The 21574-nt window shown below is 45.0% G+C and overlaps 1 protein-coding gene across 1 annotated transcript in view; it reads right to left on the minus strand.

Annotated features, from left to right (window-relative positions):
- The window catches only part of JAK3 (Janus kinase 3), a 122229-nt gene that overhangs the window by 65372 nt on the left and 35283 nt on the right, over positions 1-21574 (minus strand). The window contains exons 7-10 of the mRNA XM_088478550.1: positions 18644-18766; positions 16527-16684; positions 13661-13772; positions 10272-10455 (exon numbers count right to left, since the gene is read on the minus strand). Of these exons, the coding sequence (XP_088334676.1) occupies positions 10272-10455; positions 13661-13772; positions 16527-16684; positions 18644-18766 (577 nt within the window). The remainder of the gene's footprint in view (positions 1-10271; positions 10456-13660; positions 13773-16526; positions 16685-18643; positions 18767-21574) is intronic.

Consider the following 21574-nt stretch of genomic DNA (forward strand, 5'->3'; position numbering starts at 1 on the left):
GCATGCGCACGACAGAGGGAGCTCCGTCATGCACATGCGCGAGACCCGGCTAGCTACAGGCTCTCCGTCGCTCCAGGTCTTGCACCAAAGGGGGCGTGCTGTCGATGTTGATTGACAGCACGCCCCCTTTGGTGGGCGTGCCGGGGGCGTTCCCATGGGAACGCCTACCGTCTGAAGCCGGCCCCACTGACATCAGTAGTGATGTCAGTGGGAGTGATTTTGGCTCTGATACAGCCATAATCACTCCAGGGCTTGCGGCAGCGATACCCTACCCCAGGGTCTCCGTCACAAGCCCGATGTTGGCGATGGTCTTGACCATCGCGACCATCATCATGGACGCTCGCTATAGCTGTGGGTGGTAACCCACAGCTATGCGAGCGTCCATAAGGCCGCTCCATTTTCATGGTCCAGCTCTGAATCAGGCCCTGTGTCCACTCAGTCCATAGGGGCTGACTGGGCTGTGTTGTGCTACTGTTGTCCATAGGGGCTGGCTAGGCTGTGTTTGTGAATTGTGTGCACTGTGGCTGCACGTGCATCAACAAAGGAGCAGCGCCAAGCGTGCGCCAGTGTCCCATAAGTAAAGGGCCGGCTGCCTCATCTCTTAAAGGGTGGTGTAACCCCCAAAGTGCACATCAACAAAAAAAAAAACATTTTCTTCTGTGTTTGTGAATTGTGTGCACTGTACGTGCATCCTCAAAGCAGCAGCGCCAAGTGTGCGTCTGTCTGTTAAAGGGTGGTGTAACCTCAAAGTGCGCTCCACAAAAAATAAAAAAATATTTTTTTTCTGTCTTTGTGAATTGTGTGCACTGTAGCTGCACATGCATCAACAAAGGAGCAGCGCCAAGCATGCGCCTGTGTCCCATAAGTAAAGAGCCGGCTGGCTCATTTCTTAAAGGGTGGTCTAACCCACAAAGTGCACTAGTCTCCAACAAAAAGAAAAAAATATTTTCTGTGTTTGTGTGCGCCTTAGCCGCATGTATATATCAATATAACATAAATGGAGGACCAAACTTTCTCCGATAAAAATAAAATAGGGAAGGATCAAGAACTACTTCCTCCTAGTGCTGAAGCTGCTGCCACTAGTCATGACATAGACGATAACATGCCATCAACGTCGTCTGCCAAGGCCGATGTCCAATGTCATAGAAGAGGGCATATACAATCCCAAAAGACAAAGTTCAGGAAAATGACCTTAAAAAAAACATTTAAATCCTCTGAGGAGAAACGTAAACTTGCCAATATGCCATTTACGACACGGAGTGGCAAGTAACGGCTAAGGTCTTTCCCTGTGTTCATGACTAGTGGTTCAGCTTCACATGACGATGGAAGCCCTCATCCCGCTAAAAAAAATCTAAAGAGTTAAGCTGGCAAAAGCACAGCGAAGAACTGTGCGTTCTAAGAAGATATCACAAATCCCCAAGGAGAGTCCAAGTGTGGTGGCGGTTGCGATGCCTGACCTTCCCAGCACTGGATGGGAAGAGGTGGCTCTTTCCACCATTTGCACGCCCCCTGCAAGTGCTGGAAGGAGCACCCACAGTCCACTTGCTGATATTCAAATTGAAGATGTCACTGTTGAAGTTCAACAGGATGAGGATACTGGTGTAGCTGTCGCTGAGGAGGAAGTTGGCGAGGAGGATTCTGATGGTGATGTGGTTTGTTTAAATCAGGCTCCGGGGGAGACAGTTGTTGTCCGTGGGATGAAAAAGGCCATCACGGTCATGCCTGGGCAGAAGACCAAACATTCCACCTCTTTGGTCTGGCAACATTTTTTTCCAAAACCCGGACAACAACTGTCTTGCCATATGTACCATATGTAAAGGTGAAATAAGTAGGGATAGGGACGTTAACCACCTTGGAACATCCTCCCTTATACGGCACCTGCAGCGCTTTCATAAAAAGTTACTGTCAAGTTCAGAAACTTTGGCTAAGACCGTAAGCAGTCCATGGACACCTAAATCCCTTTGTCCTGTTGTATCTAAGCGCCTGCAAACCACACCATCAACTCCCTCTTCGTCAATTTCCTCCTTAGTCAGGATCGGAAGTAGTCCTGCAGGCCATGTCACTGGCATGACTGACTCTCCTATCCGGGAATCCTCCAGAGGATCCTGCATTGCTACTCCTGCCGCTGCTGCTGTTGCTGCTGGGAGTTGTTCATCATCCCAGAGAGGAAGTAGGAACACCACTACTTTTACTAAACAATTGACCCGCCAACAGTCCTTAGCGAGGAGGAGGAAGTACGACAGCAGTCATCCTGAAGCAAAACGTATAACTGAGGCCTTGACTGCTATGTTGGTGTTAGACGTGCATCCGGTATCCGCCATTAGTGCAGTGGGATTTAGACAATTGATGGAGGTAGTGTGTCCCCGGTTCCAAATCCTGTCTAGATTCCACTTCACTAGGCAGGCGATACCGAGACTGTACAGAAACGTCAGAAAAAGTGTCCTCAGTGTCCTGAAAAATGCAGTTGTACCCAATGTCCACTTAACCACGGACATGTGCACAAGTGGAACAGGGCAGACTAAGGACTATATGACTGTGACAGCCCACTGGGTAGATGTATCACCTTATGCATCAACAACAGCAGCGTCACCACTAGCAGCATCTCAGAAACGCCAGCTCGTTCCAAGGCAGGCTACACTGTGTATCACCGGTTTCAGTAAGAGGCACACCGCCGACAACCTCTTAGAGAAACTGAGGGAAATCATCGCCCAGTGGCTTACCCCACTTAGACTCTCCTGGGGATTTGTGATATCTGGCAACGCCACCAATATTGTGCGGGCATTACATCTGGGCAAATTCCAGCACGTCCCATGTTTTGCTCACACAATAAATTTGGTGGTGCAGAATTTTCTGAAAAGTGAAAGGGGCGTGCAGGAGACGCTTTGGGTGGCCCGAAAAATTTCTGCCCACTTTCGCCATTCAGCGACTGCGTGACGAAGACTGGAGCACCAGCAACACTCTTGAACTTGCCCCGCCATCACCTGAAGCAAGAGGTTGTGACGCGGTGGAACTCAACCCTCTATATGCTTCAGAGGATGGAGGAGCAGCAAAAGGCCATTCAAGCCTATACATCCACCTATGACATAGGCAAAGGAGGGATTATGCACCTGACTCAAGCGCAGTGGAGCATGATTTCCGTGTTGTGCAAGGTTCTCCAGCCCTTCGAACTTGCCACACGTGAAGTCAGTTCAGACACTGCCAGCTTGAGTCAGTTCATTCCCCTCATCAGGCTTTTGCAGAAGCAGCTGGAGAAAGTGAAGGAGGAGCTAAGATGGAGCGATTCCGCTCGGCATGTGGGACTTGTGGATGAAGCCCTTCATTCGCTTTGCCATGATTCCAGGGTGGTCAATCTGTTGAAATCAGACCACTACATTTTGGCCACCGTGCTCGATTTTAGGTTTAAAGCCTATGTGGTGTCTCTCTTTCCGGCTGACACAAGCCTGCAGAGGTGCAAAGACACTGTCAGCTGAAGCGGAACATGACACGTCAACAGCTCCTTCTTCATTTTCTCCTGCAACTGGGGCTGCCAGAAAAAAACTTAGGTATCCTAAGCAACCAGCTGGCGGTGATGCAGGGCAGGCAGGACCAAGTTTGGACATCTGGTCCGGACTGAAGGACCTGGCAACAATTTCTGACTTGTCTACTGTCACTGCATATGATACTGTCACCATTGACAGAATGGTGGAGGATTACATCGGTGACAGCATCCAAGTAGGTATGTCAGACAGTCCATACCTGTACTAGCAGGAAAAAGAGGCAATTTGGAGGCCCCTGTATAAACTGGCTCTATTTTACCTGAGTTGCCCCCCCTCCAGTGTGTACTCCGAAAGTTTAGTGAAGCAGGGAACCTTGTCAGCGAAAGGCGTAGGAGGTTGCTTCCACAAAATGTGGAGAAGATGATGTTCATAAAAATGAATTATCAACTCTTCAAGGGAGACCAGCCTCCAGAACGTACAGAGGGATCTATGGTGGTGGATTCCAGCGGGAACGAATTAATACTCTGTGAGGATGAGGATGTACACAACACTGAAGAGGGTGAGGAATCAGTGGATGAAGAGGATGAGGACGACATCTTGCCTCCGTAGAGCCAGTTTGTGCAGGGACATATTAATTGCCAGCTTGTTTTGTGGGGGCACAAACGAACCAATCATTTCAGCCACAGTCGTGTGGCAGACCCTGGTGCATGTCCTGTTTATGCAACATAAGGGTGCGTGGGAGGGCACAAGGACAATTCCATCTTGCACCTCTTTTTTTTCTTTGCATTATGTACTGTTTGGGGCCTAGTTTTTCAAACTGCCATTCTGTCTGCCACTGCAGTGTCACTCGTAAATGGGCCACGTGTTTGTGCCGCCCACTCGTGTCGCTTAGCATAGTCATCCCGCTATCTTGGTGCAACCTTTTGGACATAAAAACACTACTGTGAGGTTTGAGGTGTTCAGAATAGACTGGAAATGAGTGGAAATTAATGTTATTGAGGTTAATAATAGCATAGGAGCAGAAAAAACCCACAAATTCTGTGATTTTAGCTGTTTTTATGCTTTTTTTAAAAAAAAAATACAGATCCAAAACACAAAACCCAGAACCCAAAACACGGAAGGGTGGTTTTGGCAAAACCAATCCAGATCTAAAACACGAAGAAAGATCCAGATCCAAAACCAAAACATGAAAAGTGGCTGGCGCACACCCCTAGTACAAAGAGGCATCATCGGTCGCACATCGGGTAAGTACTGGCTGCTTTTGCATGTAGCCCACAATTGCTAAATAGCTTTATTTTACCCTGCATTTAGATGTCAGTTTGGACACACCCTTCCCAAATCTAACTCTCTCTGCACATTTACATCTACCACACCTGCTGTGCAACATGGTTTTATCAAGGTGCAAAGTTAATTGCTCTTTCTTACTTTATTCCCAAAGCTAAATCAGGCTCAGTGTATACAGATGCAGTAACGGGCTTAATCACACCCCCGAAATGGTCACGATACGTCTGTGTTTGACTCGTCAACCCCAATATTTCTGTGCCCAAATTCTCAGTGTCCGCCATTGGTTATGAATTGGGATACATGCACAGTGTGACTCAGAGGCAGGTGCAGTACAAAAATAGTCGTTCAACTTCGCAAAGATCTGACAATAAATCCAACTCTGAATAGGAACCTACGTCCTTTATTCAGAATTTCTTTAATTACTTTTTGTTTATTTGACTTACTGTCAGTTTATATTTTGTTCTCTCCCTTTATGCACTTTAGCTCATATTTATTTATTTTACGCTCATTTTAACATTTATATGTTTGATGTAATAGTGATGAATGATAGATTTTATGATAGGTAATTTTTCCACTGTCTACAAAGATTCAATAATTAACTTACTATTTCTCCATTAGTTTACATGTATATCGAGCTCACAGACACGTGTTTACTGTCGTTAGCTCCCAATTCCACATTTGTGCCACTGGAAGAGATCCCTAATCTTGTGAGTGATCCTCGCTCAAACTGAGCTCAGCCTGCATAATCCAGCCGCTTCAGTACTGTGACTGCTATTAGTTGTAACACATATAGATATATATATATATATATATATATATAGATTATATATAACTATGCCTCTTGTATTTATTATTATAGTTTTATATACATTTTCGAGTACTTTTAAAATAATCAAATTGACCTATTTAAATAAATATACATGATTAAAATACACCAAGTGAAGCCATGAAAGTAAAGCAATGGTGAAAATGGAAAAGCCCTTTAAGAAACTATTTGATATGTTACAGCTATAGGTAAAACTAGTCCTTCTGGAGGAAGGAGATATATAAATAAGTATTATTATTATTATTATTATTATTATTATTTTTTATTTTTTTTTTATATATTCTGGAACAGATCATGGGGCCTATTCATTAACACATAAATATCGATGGAGGTAATTAGGTTTAGAACTCGCATAGGAGTTCTACCTAATTACCGGAGGAATTCATCATTCCTCCTCCCCATAACTATCTATTCCGAAAAGCTGTCATTTTTGCGATTACAGCTTTTCGGAAAATAGATACTTTTCCCTGCCTACATCCCTGCCCTCCGTCTCCATCACCCACCTCTGCACTGCAGTACTCTACAGGGAACTGTCCCCCGGCGTTTAGCACCCGTCCGCTGCCTGCTCCATCCACTGTTGATGCTGGCGATGCCTCCGCCGACCCCCTTCCCCTTCTGCCTCCGGATCTTCTATCCTCCGGAAGTTAGCAGGTCCCACAACCCCCACTTGCAAGACACTGTGCCCTAGTGGGCTCTTCTCTGCTGCCCGCACCAATTCAATGTTGCCCACCCTCTACCTTCCCAGAAGGTAGCAGGACCCCCAACCCCCGCCCGGTCTACCTGGACATGCAGGTATTTTCTCAATGCAGCCGGCAGGGAGATGCTTTCCTGCACTGGCTGAGGCTCCGTGCTATGTCCCCGATGTTGTTTGGAGCTGGGCACGGACAAATGGAGGCTACAGGCAGGAGGGGACTGCGTATATTCTCCAGCTGCTACATGCCGCTGCTGCTGCTGCTGCTGCTGCTGCTGCTGGGAGGTCTCTCCTCTATTGCCCGGTGGCACTTATAAGTGCTTCTTCAATCAAATGTTTAGAGTAAATAAAAACAGTTAATTGAAGAAGCACATTAGTGTACTGGTGCACAGAGGGGAGACGCTTCCTGCCAGCAACACCATGTTGCAGCGGGGATAACACACAGACCAGCCGGAGTCAGAGGGAGCTAAGGAGGATGGTGAAAGCTGGTAAGTATGTCACTTTCCTACACAAGCTGCCGTGTAGACGGCAGCTTGTGTACACTATCGGGGGCTATACGCCACCTGACAGTGGCGTATAGTAACACCATCAGATTCCGAAAATACCTAATTTTCGGAATTTGATGAATAGCTTAATTTCTACATCCCCATACTAATGTATGGGTAGTGTGGAAATTAACACAGACGAACTTAACCAGGAGATATCGGTTATATCTCCTGCGTTAAGTGTGTTAATAACTACCAAAAAAACGGTATTTAAGGGAAAAATGTCCTTAAAACTGTTAGTTTGGTGTTGATGAATAGGCCCCCAGGTCTCACATTTATATGTTTTGATTCATGCAACTGAAAACTGGGTACTATACATATATTTTATAGTGTATTTACACATTATAAGTAGGGGTGAGCGGGTTCGGATTTCTAAAATCCGAACCCCCCCGAGCCCCCCCGATCCGAGGCCAATCCGAGTCAGGCTCGACTTTTCCCGCCTGACTCGGATCTGAAATCGAGGCAAAACGTCATCATCCCGCCTTCCGGGTCTCGCGGGTTTTGGATCCTATATAAGGTACCCGCGTCGGCGCCATTTTCTCACTTGGCTGTGGACAGTGAAAAGGGAGGGTGGGAGTTAGGGCTGGCTGGGCTGTGTAGTGTAGTGTAGTGCAGAGTAGTGTTGTGCTGTGCTGTGCTGCGCTGTGCTGCTGTTGTCCATAGGTGCTGTGTCCACTACTTCAAAGTCCATAGGGGCTGGCTGTGTTGTGCTGTGCTGCTGTTGTTAATAGGGGCTGTGTCCACTACTTCAAAGTCCATAGGGGCTGGCGGAACTGTGTTGTGCAGTCAGTTGTCCATAGGGGCTGTGTCCACTCCAAAGTCCTGTGCAGTGTCCCAGTCCTAAAGGGGTGCTGTAGTGTTGTCCAGGGGGTGCTCTGTCCGTCAGGGGTGCTCCCCCCAAGTGCTAATAAAAAAAAAAATTCTGAGTTTGTGAATTGTGTGCGCAGTAGCCGCACGTGCATCAACAAAGTAGTGCCAAGCGTGCGCCTGTGTCATAAGTAAAGGGCCGGCTGGCTTGACCATTAAAGGGTGCTGTAAACCCCAAAGTACACTCCAGTCCAAACCAAATAAAAAATATTTTCTGTGTTTGTGAATTGTGTGCGCAGTAGCCGCACGTGCATCAACAAAGTAGTGCCAAGCGTGCGCCTGTGTCATAAGTAAAGAGCCGGCTGGCTTGACCGTTAAAGGGTGCTGTAACCCCCAAAGTACACTCCAGTCCAAACCAAATAAAAAAATATTTTCTGTGTTTGTGAATTGTGTGCGTTGTAGCCGCACCTGCATCCTTAAAGCAGCAGCGACAAGCGTGCGTCTGTCTGTTAAAGGGTGGTGTAACCCTCAAAGTGCTCCAAAAAATAAAAAAACATTTTTTTTATGTGTTTGTGACTTGTGTGCGATGTAGCCGCACGTGCATCAACACAGTAGCAGCGCCAAGCGTGCGCCTGTGTCATAAGTCAAGGGCCGGTTTGGACATCTGGTCCGGACTGAAGGACGTGCCAACAATTTCTGACAAGTCTACTGTCACTGCATATGATACTGTCCTCAAAGCAGCAGCGACAAGCGTGCGTCTGTCTGTTAAAGGGTGGTGTAACCCTCAAAGTGCCCTCCAAAAACAATAAAAAAAATTTCTTATTTTTTCTCTTTGTGAAATGTGTGGGCTGTAGCCGTACCTGCATCCTTAAAGCAGCAGCGACAAGCGTGCGTCTGTCTGTTAAAGGGTGGTGTAACCCTCAAAGTGCTCCAAAAAATAAAAAAACATTTTTTTTATGTGTTTGTGACTTGTGTGCGATGTAGCCGCACGTGCATCAACACAGTAGCAGCGCCAAGCGTGCGCCTGTGTCATAAGTCAAGGGCCGGTTTGGACATCTGGTCCGGACTGAAGGACGTGCCAACAATTTCTGACAAGTCTACTGTCACTGCATATGATACTGTCCTCAAAGCAGCAGCGACAAGCGTGCGTCTGTCTGTTAAAGGGTGGTGTAACCCTCAAAGTGCGCTCCACAAACAATAAAAATATTCTTCTTTTTTTTCTGTCTTTGTGAAATGTGTGGGCTGTAGCCGCACCTGCATCCTTAAAGCAGCAGCGACAAGCATGCGTCTGTCTGTTAAAGGGTGGTGACACCCTCAAAGTGTGCTCCACAAACAATAAAAATATTCTTTTTTTTCCTGTTTTTGTGAAATGTGTGGGCTGTAGCCGCACCTGCATCCTTAAAGCAGCAGCGACAAGCGTGCGTCTGTCTGTTAAAGGGTGGTGTAACCCTCAAAGTGCGCTCCACAAACAATAAAAAAATTCTTTTTTTTTCTGTCTTTGTGAAATGTGTGGGCTGTAGCCGCACCTGCATCCTTAAAGCAGCAGCGACAAGCGTGCGTCTGTCTGTTAAAGGATTACATCGGCGACAGCATCCAAGTAGGCATGTCAGACAGTCCGTACCTGTACTGGCAGGAAAAAGAAGCAATTTGGAGGTCCCCATACAAACTGTCTCTATTTTACCTGAGTTGCCCCCCCCTCCAGTGTGTACTCCGAAAGAGTGTTTAGTGCAGCCGGGAACCTTGTCAGCGAAAGGCGTAGGAGGTTGCTTCCACAAAATGTGGAGAAGATGATGTTCATAAAATGAATTATCAACTCTTCCAGGGAGACCAGCCTCCAGAACGTACAGAGGAACCTGTGGTTGTGGATTCCAGCGGGGACAAATTAATACTCTGTGAGGATGAGGATGTACACAACACTGAAGAGGGTGAGGAATCGGTGGATGAGGAGGATGAGGACGACATCTTGCCTCCGTAGAGCCAGTTTGTGCAGGGACAGATTAATTGCCAGCTTGTTTTGTGGGGGGCCCAAACGAACCAATCATTTCAGCCACAGTCGTGTGGCAGACCATGGCGCTGAAATGTTTGGTTTGTTAAAGTGTGCATGTCCTGTTTATACAACATAAGGGTGGGTGGGAGGGCCCAAGGACAATTCCATCTTGCACCTCTTTTTTTTCTTTGAATTATGTACTGTTTGGGGCCTAGTTTTTCAAACTGCCATCCTGTCTGCCACTGCAGTGTCACTCCTAGATGGACCACGTGTTTGTGCCGCCCACTCGTATCTCTTAGCATAGTCATCCAGCTACCTCTGTGCAACCTTTTGGATATAAAAACACTATTGTGAGGTGTGAGGTGTTCAGAATAGACTGGAAATGAGTGGAAATTAAGGTTATTGAGGTTAATAATAGCATAGGAGCAGAAAAACCCACAAATTCTGTGATTTTAGCTGTTTTTATGCTTTTTAAAAAAAAAATACAGATCCAAAACACAAAATCCAGAACCCAAAACACGGAAGGGTGGTGTTGGCAAAACCAATCCAGATCCAAAACACGAAGAAAGATCCAGATCCAAAACCAAAACACAAAACACGAAAAGTGGCCGCTGCATACCCCTAATTATAAGATATATTTGCACAGGTACTGTACCTTTGGCTCGTGGAGGGCAGCAATTAGTGAGGCGTGTAGAGACACCACCCAGACGTAGACTATGAGATTTATAATACTCCAGGAGATTTCGCAAATTGGAGAAGTGACGCGGAACACCAGCCAAGCAGTAACTGTCATTCTTAGATTGGATACAGCAGCCTTGAAAGTCCTTCCCCAATGGGGTCTGTGGTAAACATTTTTGAGAAAGGGGTAACAGAGAGATATTAAGTAAAGAAAGACAAAATGAAAGACATGGCGACTTGCAGCCTCACGTACACTTGCACAAGCCCTGACCATACTCAGAAATTGCTAACTACATTGCACGCTATGCGTCATCAGAGTGCATAGGGTATCGCAGTGGCAAATTTATGCGCACCCCTGCAACAGCGTCCAAATGCACTGGCATGCCTGCGTTTTTGCAGACCATCTCCCCGTCACCTCCCAAAACGGCACTTTCTGTCCATCACTCTGCAATGGGTCTGTGTAGTCACTGCGATCGTAGTCCCGAACGCAGCAGCTGCTTCGCGCACTGCGATGCATGCACAGAGTTAAACAATTGCCAGATATCATGCGTAATTGCAGTTGCGTACGGTAGTGAATTAGGCCCTAAGAACATGTTGGCATACTGTATAATCAATTAAACAAATCAATTAAATTAATGAGGAAAAAAGTAAAATAGGTCTTAGTCCTGAATTATTGGCACATTAAAAGTGATATAATTTATATAAATGCCGTACTGATACAACTATTTGTAAGACATAACTTTAAATAATGGGGGATAATCCATCTAAAGTTGCAAAGCAGGTGGAGTTAAAAATTATATATCTGGGACTGGGAGTGGCACCTCACATATGGCCACATGCTGTATGTTTATACTGACACTTGTGGTTCTCCAAGTGCCAGCATACACTGGCATTCATTTTGGGCACCGGACCATGATGGTACCTGTAGTGCATCAAGGACAAACTGTATACTATTTTTTAAAACTATTATCCTGTACCCACCTCTACTTGGGTACAGCATGAGACCTAGTGCTATTGGTACTAGGGATAGGTATATCCGGGAGAACCCAGCCTGGGGCCAACTGGCATAGAGCTGGTTGTAGTCATGCTGCAGGGCTCCCCTTTATAGCTCCACCGGCCCTGGCTGCTAAGGTTATAGAAAAATCTGGGGGGACCCCATGTGCTTTGTGTGTCCCCCCCCCCCCCAATTTTGTACACTACCAGCTGATGCTTAAATTCCTAAGGCTGGTTAACTATTATTGTAGAGTAACTCACACCTTTTTATTTTGACATTTTAAAAGACAGGCACTGGTCCCTAGGCATCAGTGCTTGTAGAACGCAGTGGCATTGCTGTAAGTTCCCTGCGGTGTTGTGGCAGATTAGGGGTTTAGAAACTGATGGGGATTAATCACGAGTTTGTTTTAAATTTAAACAGTTAAGATGACCTTTTGTAACCACCATCCACAGTGATATCCATTGGTTTGCAAAGCACTGTAAACCCACTGCTTAGTTTAATTTACTTAGACTAATCTTATACCAACTGCAACATTACAAAAATTGTACACCAATCAAATGTTAGATTGGACTAACCTTCCAGGCAATATCTTATCATTATGACGGCCTACCTATTTGAACACAAGTTTTACACATTGGAAATCATATTTTCCATATATACAATTATCCCCATAAACACAATAACAGCCTGGCTCCTATTTAACAACGATGCATAACCCCTTTATCGCTTGCCAGGTTTCTGGATTTAACAAAAAGCGGTAATCTGAGATGCCTTCCAGGCATTGCCGGGTCCCCGTGTAATGCACATGCGCAGACGGACTTTTGCACATGAGCATTACATGAGCCCCGTCGCTGGCAGCATTAGGCTGACAGCTGCCCGGTGGAGGACCTCGCTGAGGATGAAGACTTTGCGGGACCTCGCCGGAGGGGTAAGTATTGGCAAATACCAGTGATTTTTTTGTTAGTATCACAGTGATACTAAATGGAAAATTCTGCTGGTATTTGCCTTTGTTGTTAAATAAGGGCCTCAGAAGAGCCCACCAGGAAATGCAGTGATAGGTGTCCAAGCTTAAGTGGTGTAGCCAGCCACCAGAGGGGGTGTGGACAGCACCACAGAGGGACTTGGCCAACCATTAGAGAGGATATGCAAAGAACAGGGCCTCTTTACAAAGGAGGGAACAGGGGTGTGTCAGGACCACCCACTTGGATTGGCAGGAGGGCTAATCTTGGTGTAGTTTCTATAAAAACAAGCAAGCACCCAAGTTCATCCATGATCCTGCTCCACCAAGTTACTGATTTCTGGCAGTGGGGCCCACCAGGGAATTCCCCTGCACAGCTCTGGCCTAGTCCAACCCTGATTACAGCAAGTACTGTACTGAAACATGTTATATAAAATCTTTTGTAGAGCATATTTATCATTACTGTGCAAAATCTGAGACCCCAGTTTTTGGAAATGTGCCCCAGTTAAGAAATTTTGAGCCTAAATCAGATGCATTCTCAGCTTTTATGCACGGCTGTGGCATCCTACTTACTTCCTTATGCTAATGAGAGAATCCACCCAGGTATGCAGAATATCTTTGTGTCTGCATGATGAAGTCCATACGTTCACAGCCACAGACGTCATCATTAGTATAAGGACTTGCACCCACACCATGGGGAGTGAAAAAGATCCATCACAAACAACCACCTTATCTGCATCTGCACACTATGAACGAGCATGGAAGTCGGGTTACACTCCCACGACACTCTTGCAGTTTCATGCATCCACGTGGTTGCCATGCAATTCTCACCAGGAAACGCCCATCTCACTGAAAGAGTGCTTCATCGATGGATGGAGCAATCTGTATGCACTAACAAACTCCATCTGTGTTAGTTTGCCTGGTCCAGTGCTTGTGCAGTCACCGTTTTCTTTTATCGGCGCATGCACAGCCTGCAGATATGCTTGAGATCCTTCTGCGCTTCCATGTGCGTCCAACTCAGAATCAGCTCTACAGCCAGGCAGCAAATCAAACCACTGCACCAAGATATTATCCAAATATACAGATGTGATTGTCATTCTGATATAACACAGGTCACGCTGGATGCTCTCATGTCATATCGACGCCTAGACTTAAGTAAGTAATAATTTTTAAAATTATAATAGCTGGTAACAGAAGTCAAAATATACATATCATTATTACTACAATCAGAATTAATATGAATATGAAGTTCTAGTTATCACCCTAGCCCCTATTTAAATTCTTTCTACCTTTCTTGTTCGGTTCCTTAAGGTCAATAAAAAGTGAAAAACATTTTTTTTTAAAGGGAAACAAGTATATATATATATATATATATATATATATATATATATATGAGAGAGAAACAATATTGTACCTCCAAGCACACAGTTAGCAGAGACTTGTCATAGTCTTGGGGGGAGCAGCGGAGAACATAGCTTCCTTCTACGCTGCCATTTTTCTTCAGTTTGTCAATAGCAAATTCTGAGCTACAAGAAAGAAAAAAAAATTAAGCTGGTTGTTATAGTAGCATGTAAAGCGAAGGAAGGAAGGAAGGAATGGAAGGAAGGAAAGGAAGGAAGGAAGGAAGGAAGGAAGGAAGGAAGGAAGGAAGGAAGGAAGGAAGGAAGGAAGGAAGGAAGGAAGGAAGGAAGGAAGGGAGGAAGGAAGGAAATATATATATAGATTTGCATGACATCCACATGATGAGACACAGTAGATAGGTAAAACATATTTATGAAAGTTATGAAAGAAAGGAAAGTCTCAGCCATTTTTGAGGTATCCAGCAAAAGCTAAGTATACCCAGGATTTAAGAAGGAGAGGCCACAGCAGATCCATCCATTTCCAATCCCAAAGCATACCACATAGGGGTTGCTAAACTGTCAAATTTACCAAGCTCTGGTAAGGCTACCACATACAGTAGCATATGTTTTCAGATATTGTTACTCCATATCCCTCACCGGTAGCTGCCCCCACTGGTGCCTGCGCAGTCCTGCACTTGTGCATGCGCAATATGCTGGACAGGTTGAACCCAGAAGAGATCAGCAACAACCTGCATATGGGGGCACACAGCACCACTAAAATGGATTTTGTGCTGCTTGAATGAGGTTCAGTGCGTCCGCATGTACTCATATAATCATCTTTCTACAAATAACATGGCCACAAAATTAACAGTCAGGTGCATAAATATTGGGACATTGACAGAATTTTCATATTTTGGCCTCTATTCACCACCACAATGGCTTTGAAATGAAATGAACAAGATGTGCTTTAACTGCAGACTTTCAGATTTAATTTGAGGGTAATTACATCCAAATCAGGTGAATGGTGTAGGAATTACAACGGTTTCTATATGTGCCTCCCACTTTCTAAGGGGCCAAAAGTAATGGGACAAACTAAACAATCCTAAATCTAACTTTCATTTGTTGCAAATCCTTTGCAGGCAATTACAGCCTGAAGTCTGGAACGCATAGACATCACCAGATACTGGGTTTGAGCCCTGGTGATGCTCTGCCAGGCCTCTACTGCTTGTTCTTGGGACATTTTCCCTTCAGTTTCATCTTCATCAAGTGAAATGCATGCTCAATCAGATTCAGGTCAGGGGATTGACTTGGCCATTGCATAACATTCCACTTTTTAGCCTTAAAAAACTCTTTGGTTGCTTTTGCAGAATACTTCAGGTCATTGTCCATCTGCACTGTGAAGCGCCGTCCAATGAGTTCTGAAGCATTTGACTGAATATGAGCATATAATATTGCCCGAAACACTCCAGAATTCATTCTGCTGCTTTTGTCAGCAGTCACATCATCAATAAATACAAGGAAAGCAGTTCCATTGGCAGCCTTACATGCCCACGCCATGACACTACCACCACCATGCTTCACTGATGAGGTGGTATGTTTTGGATCATGAGCAGTTCCTTCTCCATACTCTTCTCTTCCCATCACTCTGGTACAAGTTGATCTTTGTCTCATCTGTCCATAGGATGTTGTTCCAGAACTGTAATGGCTTTTTTAGATGTTGTTTGGCAAACTCTAATCTGGTCTTCCTCACCAATGGTTTACATCTTGTGGTGAACCCTCTATATTCACTCTTGTGAAGTCTTCTCTTGATAGTTGACTTTGACACATATACACCTACCTCCTGGAGAGTATTCTTGATTTGGCCAATTGTTGTGAAGGGGTTTTTCTTCACCAGGGAAATAATTCTTCTGTCATCCACCACAGTTGTTTTCCGTGGTCTTCCGGGTCTTTTGGTGTTGCTGATCTCTCCGGTGCGTTCTTTCTTTTTAAGAATGTTCCAAACAGTTGATTTAGCCACACCTAATGTTTTTGCTATCTCTCTGATGGGTTTGTTTTGATTTTTCAGCCTAATGATGGCTTGCTTCACTGATAGTGACATCTCTTTGGATCTCATATTGAGAGTCGACAGCAACTGATTCCAAATGCAAATGTCACACCTAGAATCAACTCCAGACCTTTTACCTGCTTAATTGATAATGAAATAATGAGGGAATAGCCCACCCCTGTCCATGAAATAGCTTTTGAGTTGATAGTCCCATTACTTTTAGCCCCTTAAAAAGTAGGAGGCACATATAGAAACCGTTGTAATTCCTACACCGTTCATCTGATTTGGATGTAATTACCCTCAAATTAAATCTGAAAGTCTGCAGTTAAAGCTCATCTTGTTTGTTTCATTTCAAAGCCATTGTGGTGGTGAATAGAGGCCAAAATATGAAAATTCTGTCAATGTCCCAATATTTATGCAACTGACTGTATATTGCTGGTCTTTGAAACTTCATTGCTGTTCATTAGTTGGAATGTGAAAAGCAGTGTGAGTTAAGGAAATCTATTGTAAACATATCAAATGACTATTTATTAAAGTGAATAAATACTCACAATATACTATAGAAAGCAGACACAAATTATTGTGTCTGAAATCAGAAGTGTTATATATGTTTCCCATTGATTGCAATAGATCTAGCATTGCTTTTCAGTTACAATAGCTAAAAGTAATGTAACAATTAAATGATGTTGCTTAAGCTTTCTCTCTGGCTTTCCACAAAACAAGGAACTTTACCTCCATGCCAAGAGTTTGAATGACCCTCCCTAGCATGAGCTACAGTATAATAAGCATACCTAACACAGCTGTTAGGGAAAATTCAACTTACACTTTAATGAAAGGTTTCTTTTCATTACCCTTGGAATGTAAATGAATGTAAAGTTAAGCTTTCTGTAACTCACGTGATGGGTCCATGGCACTGATTCTCCAAATTCCACCGCAGGCGTGGAGGTGCCACTTCCTCACAAAAATAATGGTGAGAATCTGTAGTCAACCGGTAATATCCATCAACCAGAGACACAAAAGACAGGGCTTCCCTAAGGACTGGAAACTGTGACTCCTTGGGGAAAAGAATAATGAAAAGACAGGTCAATAGGTATGCTAAAAATTGTTTTTCAGTTAAGTCAGGATTGCAACCATATGCAAAGTGTCAACAATAGCAAGTTGAGTGCGGATTTGCATCAATAACATACTGCAGTATTTCCCAAACTCATTCCTCAGCACAGCATGTTTTCAAGGTCTCCTCACAAAAACACAAGTGAAATAATTAGCTCCACCTGTGGATCTTTTAAAATGTGTCAGTGAGTAATGAATACAGCTGTGCACCAATAGGAACCATGCACTGTTAGTTCTCCCCGAGGAATGAGTTTGAGAAACATTGGCATACTGTGTGTGCCAGGTTTTGCATACATCACATACACTTACACCCATGTTTTTTACCATTTGTCTTGTTTCGGATCGGCATGGGATGCCGGTGCTCGAGATCCCAGCGTATCGGAATCCCGATGCCGGCATCCTGACAGGGTTAAGATACCGGCCCCTCTCCCTACCCTAATCCTAACTCTTCCTCCCCGGTGCCTAAACCAAACCTCCCCCCTAGTGCCTAAAGCTAACCTCCCCCTCCACACTTCCTATACCTAACCCTCCCCCCTCAGTGCCTAACGCTAACCCTCCCCCTTAGTACCTAACCCTCCCTTAGTGCCTAACCCTAACGCTAACCCTCCCCCTCCACGCACCCTATACCTAACCATCCCCTAGTGCCTAACCCTAATGCTAACCCTCCCTCCAACCCTGCTACTTATCTTTGTGATTCCGGCAGTCAGGATGCTGTCGCCTGGATTCTGACAGATGTCGGGATTCTCACACCGGCATTCTGAGCGCCAGAATCCCTGCGGTCAGGATATTGACCTCATCCCATTTTGTTTGCGAAACAAGAATCCGTTATATCTAATATAGGATTACTGTACATACATTTACAATTTTCCATCTTGTGTGCGAATAAAAAAATTAAAGCTGAAAAATGCACACAAAAACATACACAAAAATATAATAAATGCACTGGTACTAGCAACAATCATATCATCACCATCATTGAGTAATTGTACCTGCCCTCAACCACCCACAACTAATGCAGCTTGAACAGTGGAATATTGTCTCTGTACCAGTTTGCATCTGGTTGCAATTGAGCGAACACACTGTATTGTGCTTGGTATACAGTAGACCATCATTCCCCTCCCTCATCCCGCCTCTCCAGGCGCAATTCACGCAAATCTACATGCCCATATAGGTCTTTCAAGTGTAAACTTTCATACATCTTAACGATGTTAAGGACAGCAGAAAACAAAATCTTCTAATTATACCTATATAGTACTAAACTGTGGTAGGGATTGGTGACTTTACCATTTTTTGCTTTGCGGCACAAATGTGTTTTATTGAATAATGTAAAATTGCAAATATTACTGTTGAAATATTGAGAGAATTTGTTCCAAAAGTTGAACAAATTCAGCCATCATCATAATTAACTTAAGTTAAAATAGAGATTATTCCAACCAGGATACAACTGAGGGTAGATGACTGTCCCACGCATCCCCTGTCCCACAGGTAACAACTGAGTAAGCATTTTCTTAGTTGGAGAACAATTTTTTAATTTTAAAATATAACTCTACACAACCACTTTTACCTTATTAAAACTTACAGAAATAACTACTTATATTTTAAGTAAAATGTGACCCAAATTGTCAACTGTTCTGATTGTTTCCATGATTGCAGATTTTGCTCAGGTCACTTATGAGACACGTGCCAGTAACAGTGTTTATTAAAACTGATGATTTCAGGCAGAAATCCTTATGGCTTCAAAGTTGCCGAAATAAAAAGTAATATGCCATCCAAAACCTAAAGCAATATATTAAAGGCTACCAAATGTAAGTGTTACACAGTTAAATTTGACAATATGATAAATCTGCACATCATCTACATGCTGTCATCTTTTGCCATGTTCCCTCTGCATCATCTCACTCACCAGAACCTTGTTGTTTTGCTTGGTGATAGTCACAATGCGTCCTTCTACTATTGTTTGATCAGCATTGGCTTGTGTTATTCTAATGTCCACAATGTCGGCAAAATTACAAAATGGTTGCCACAACTGCAAAAGAAACATTAATTATGTATACAATGTAATCTTATATATAAAACTAATTGGTCTGTTTGTTCTTTTATGTGTTTGTGTTTTCTGTCCTGTTATGCATTCGGACACCCCTGCACCGATTGGATGAAACCAACGCAAAATGGTCCATTTGGATCCTGACCAGGGGGTAAATTTACTAATGTTCGATTTGTGATTCATTTTTACAATGATTTTACTGAAATCTCCTGAGATCGAATTGAACTCGAACAGCAAAATCCCTCAGTAAACCTCAAATTTATTAAGAATGGATTTTGCATATTCATGTCCAAATCGAACAGCAATTCCCACTTCAAAATGAAGTGAAAATCCCAGACTGAAAAGAACTGCTTCATGCTTTCACTTTCAGCATGAGCAGTTCATTTTCACACAGACACATGCAGACATTAGTGCAGGCGCATGTATCTTATTGTAACAAGCTTATAAATAGTTACATTTAGAAAAAAAAATATGTGGGTTCCCCCCCAAAACAGCCCCGTACAGTCATAGTTGTCTAAGTACAGGGAAAAAATTGTGTAGGGTTCCACTGTACTTAGTATAACCAGCACTGGGCTCTGAGAATCAGTGCTGATTCTGGAATTAAAGGGGAAAAAATTGCGTAGGGACCCCCTGTAGTTACCAAAACCAGCACCGGACTCTTTCTAGCAGCCACAGCCAGGGGAGCCCTATCACCGGGCCCCCCAGCTGCAGCATCAGCCCTGACCGCTAGTCAGCCCCCCCAATAAAGGGGTCCCCTCTCCAGGGCACCCCTAGCCTAGGCTGATAGCCCGGGGCTATCCCCGCCACTCCTGGGCGGTGGGTGGCGGGTTGATAGTGTAAGTGTAGTGCATTTGAAATAGTATTAAATATTTTCTTTTGCTGTGAAACTGCAGGTCTCAGCAAGCCTCCCCCACATGCTGGTACATGGAGAACCACAAGTACCAGCATTCACGGCATTACGGGCTCGCTGGTACCTGTAGTTCCTCTGCAAAAGCAATATTAAAAAAACACAGGACACACACATCGTACATAGTATAATTTTATTAAACATACATGCACTCACACATGTACACACACACAGTGGCGGGCTGGGCCGGGGGGGCAGGGTGCCATGTGCCCCCCGGGCCGCAGCGTCACGCGGGCCGCGGGTCGCGGTGCAGACTGTGTCACTGTGACACAGACTGCACCGCGTGTGTAGTGCTGACCGGACGGAGTTCAGTCAGCGCTACACAGCACAAACACAGAGCCGCCGGAGCCGGCAGCTGTGTGTTTGCTTTAGCAGCTGATGAGAGTCAGACAGACTCTCATCGGCTACTGCTCCCACTGCCAGAGCCGGACATCTTCCGGCTCCCGCAGTGGGTAAAATGGGAGTGACGCATCACTCCCATGATGCGTCACTCCCATAATGCAAAGCGGCGGACGGAGGAGCTGACCTCGGTGGCGGGACCAAGAGCAGGAGCGGGTGTCAGGTAAGTGTGTTTTTTTTTTTTATTATGTCTCTACTGCGGGGGGGACGGACTACTGGGAGCACTACAAGGGGGGGAGACTCCTGGGAGCACTACAAGGGGGGGACTCTTGGGGGCACTACAAGGGGGGGACTCCTGGGAGCACTACAAGGGGGGACTCCTTGGAGCACTACAAGGGGGGGACTCCTGGGAGCACTACAAGGGGGGGACTCCTGGGGGCACTACAAGGGGGGGACTCCTGGGAGCACTACAAGGGGGGACTACTGGGAGCACTACAGGGGGGGAATACTACTGGGGGCACTACATAGGGGGGAGGGGACTACCACTGGGGGCACTGCATCGAGGGACCATTCCTGGGGGCTCTATATAAAGGGCAATAGTGAGGGTACTGCATAGGGGGAAGACTACAACTGGGGCCACTATTTAAGGGGCACTGCATAAGGGTTACCACTACTGGGGGCACTATATAAGGGGCTTACTACTGGGGGCACAAGGGGCACTGCATAGGGGGGATCACTACTGGGGGCACTACTCGAGGCCTGCATAAGGGTGTCCTCCTGTGGCACACGGTGGCACTGCATATTGGCACTACGACAGGGGGCTGCCCCATATCTTTATTTTTACCTTACATTAATCCCATATGGACCCGCCTCCTCCCTAGAACACTTGAGGGGGGCGCCGTAGCACGCACGTTCTTTCGAGCACCCTGGCTACACGCTACTCCTCTGCCAGGGCCGCCTGCATGCATTTGCCCCCCAGGCTAAAAGTTGCCAGCCAGCCCCTGCACACACATGTACTCATACTCACCTATGTATCCCTGTAGCATTGGTTCACTTCTCCAGTAGACTATCCATAGGGTACCTGTGGTAAAAAAAAACATAGGCACCTTCTCCTATGCGTGGATCTGTCCTCTTTGTTCCAAAGTAGGCATCCATGGTCTTTTTAAAATAAAAATATGAATAAAATCGAGCCACGCAACAGATACCAACCAGGATGGCTGTTATCTCCCGAATTAAACGCTTAGACGTGGCTTCTTCCTTTGAAGGGTCGTATCTCAGTGTTCATTGGCTGAGAGAGGTCATTGGCTGAGAGAGCGTTTCATTCTGGAAGTAACAACCATCCTGATTGTTACTTAAGTGCGTGGTTTGTGTTTAGCGTTTTTTATTTTAAGAAGACCATGGATGCCTACAGGGACAAGGGGACCACTCCAGGTAATGTAGTTGAGTATAATAAAAGTGTATTTTCATGGTGTGTGTGTCTTGTGTTTTTTTAAACATTTCTTTACAGGTGAACTACAAGTACCAGTGAGCTCTTAATGCTCTGC

Source organism: Taudactylus pleione, unplaced genomic scaffold (genome assembly GCF_031769625.1).
Source record: "Taudactylus pleione unplaced genomic scaffold, aTauple2 ptg000214l, whole genome shotgun sequence".
In the NCBI taxonomy this organism is placed as follows: Eukaryota; Metazoa; Chordata; class Amphibia; order Anura; family Myobatrachidae; genus Taudactylus; species Taudactylus pleione.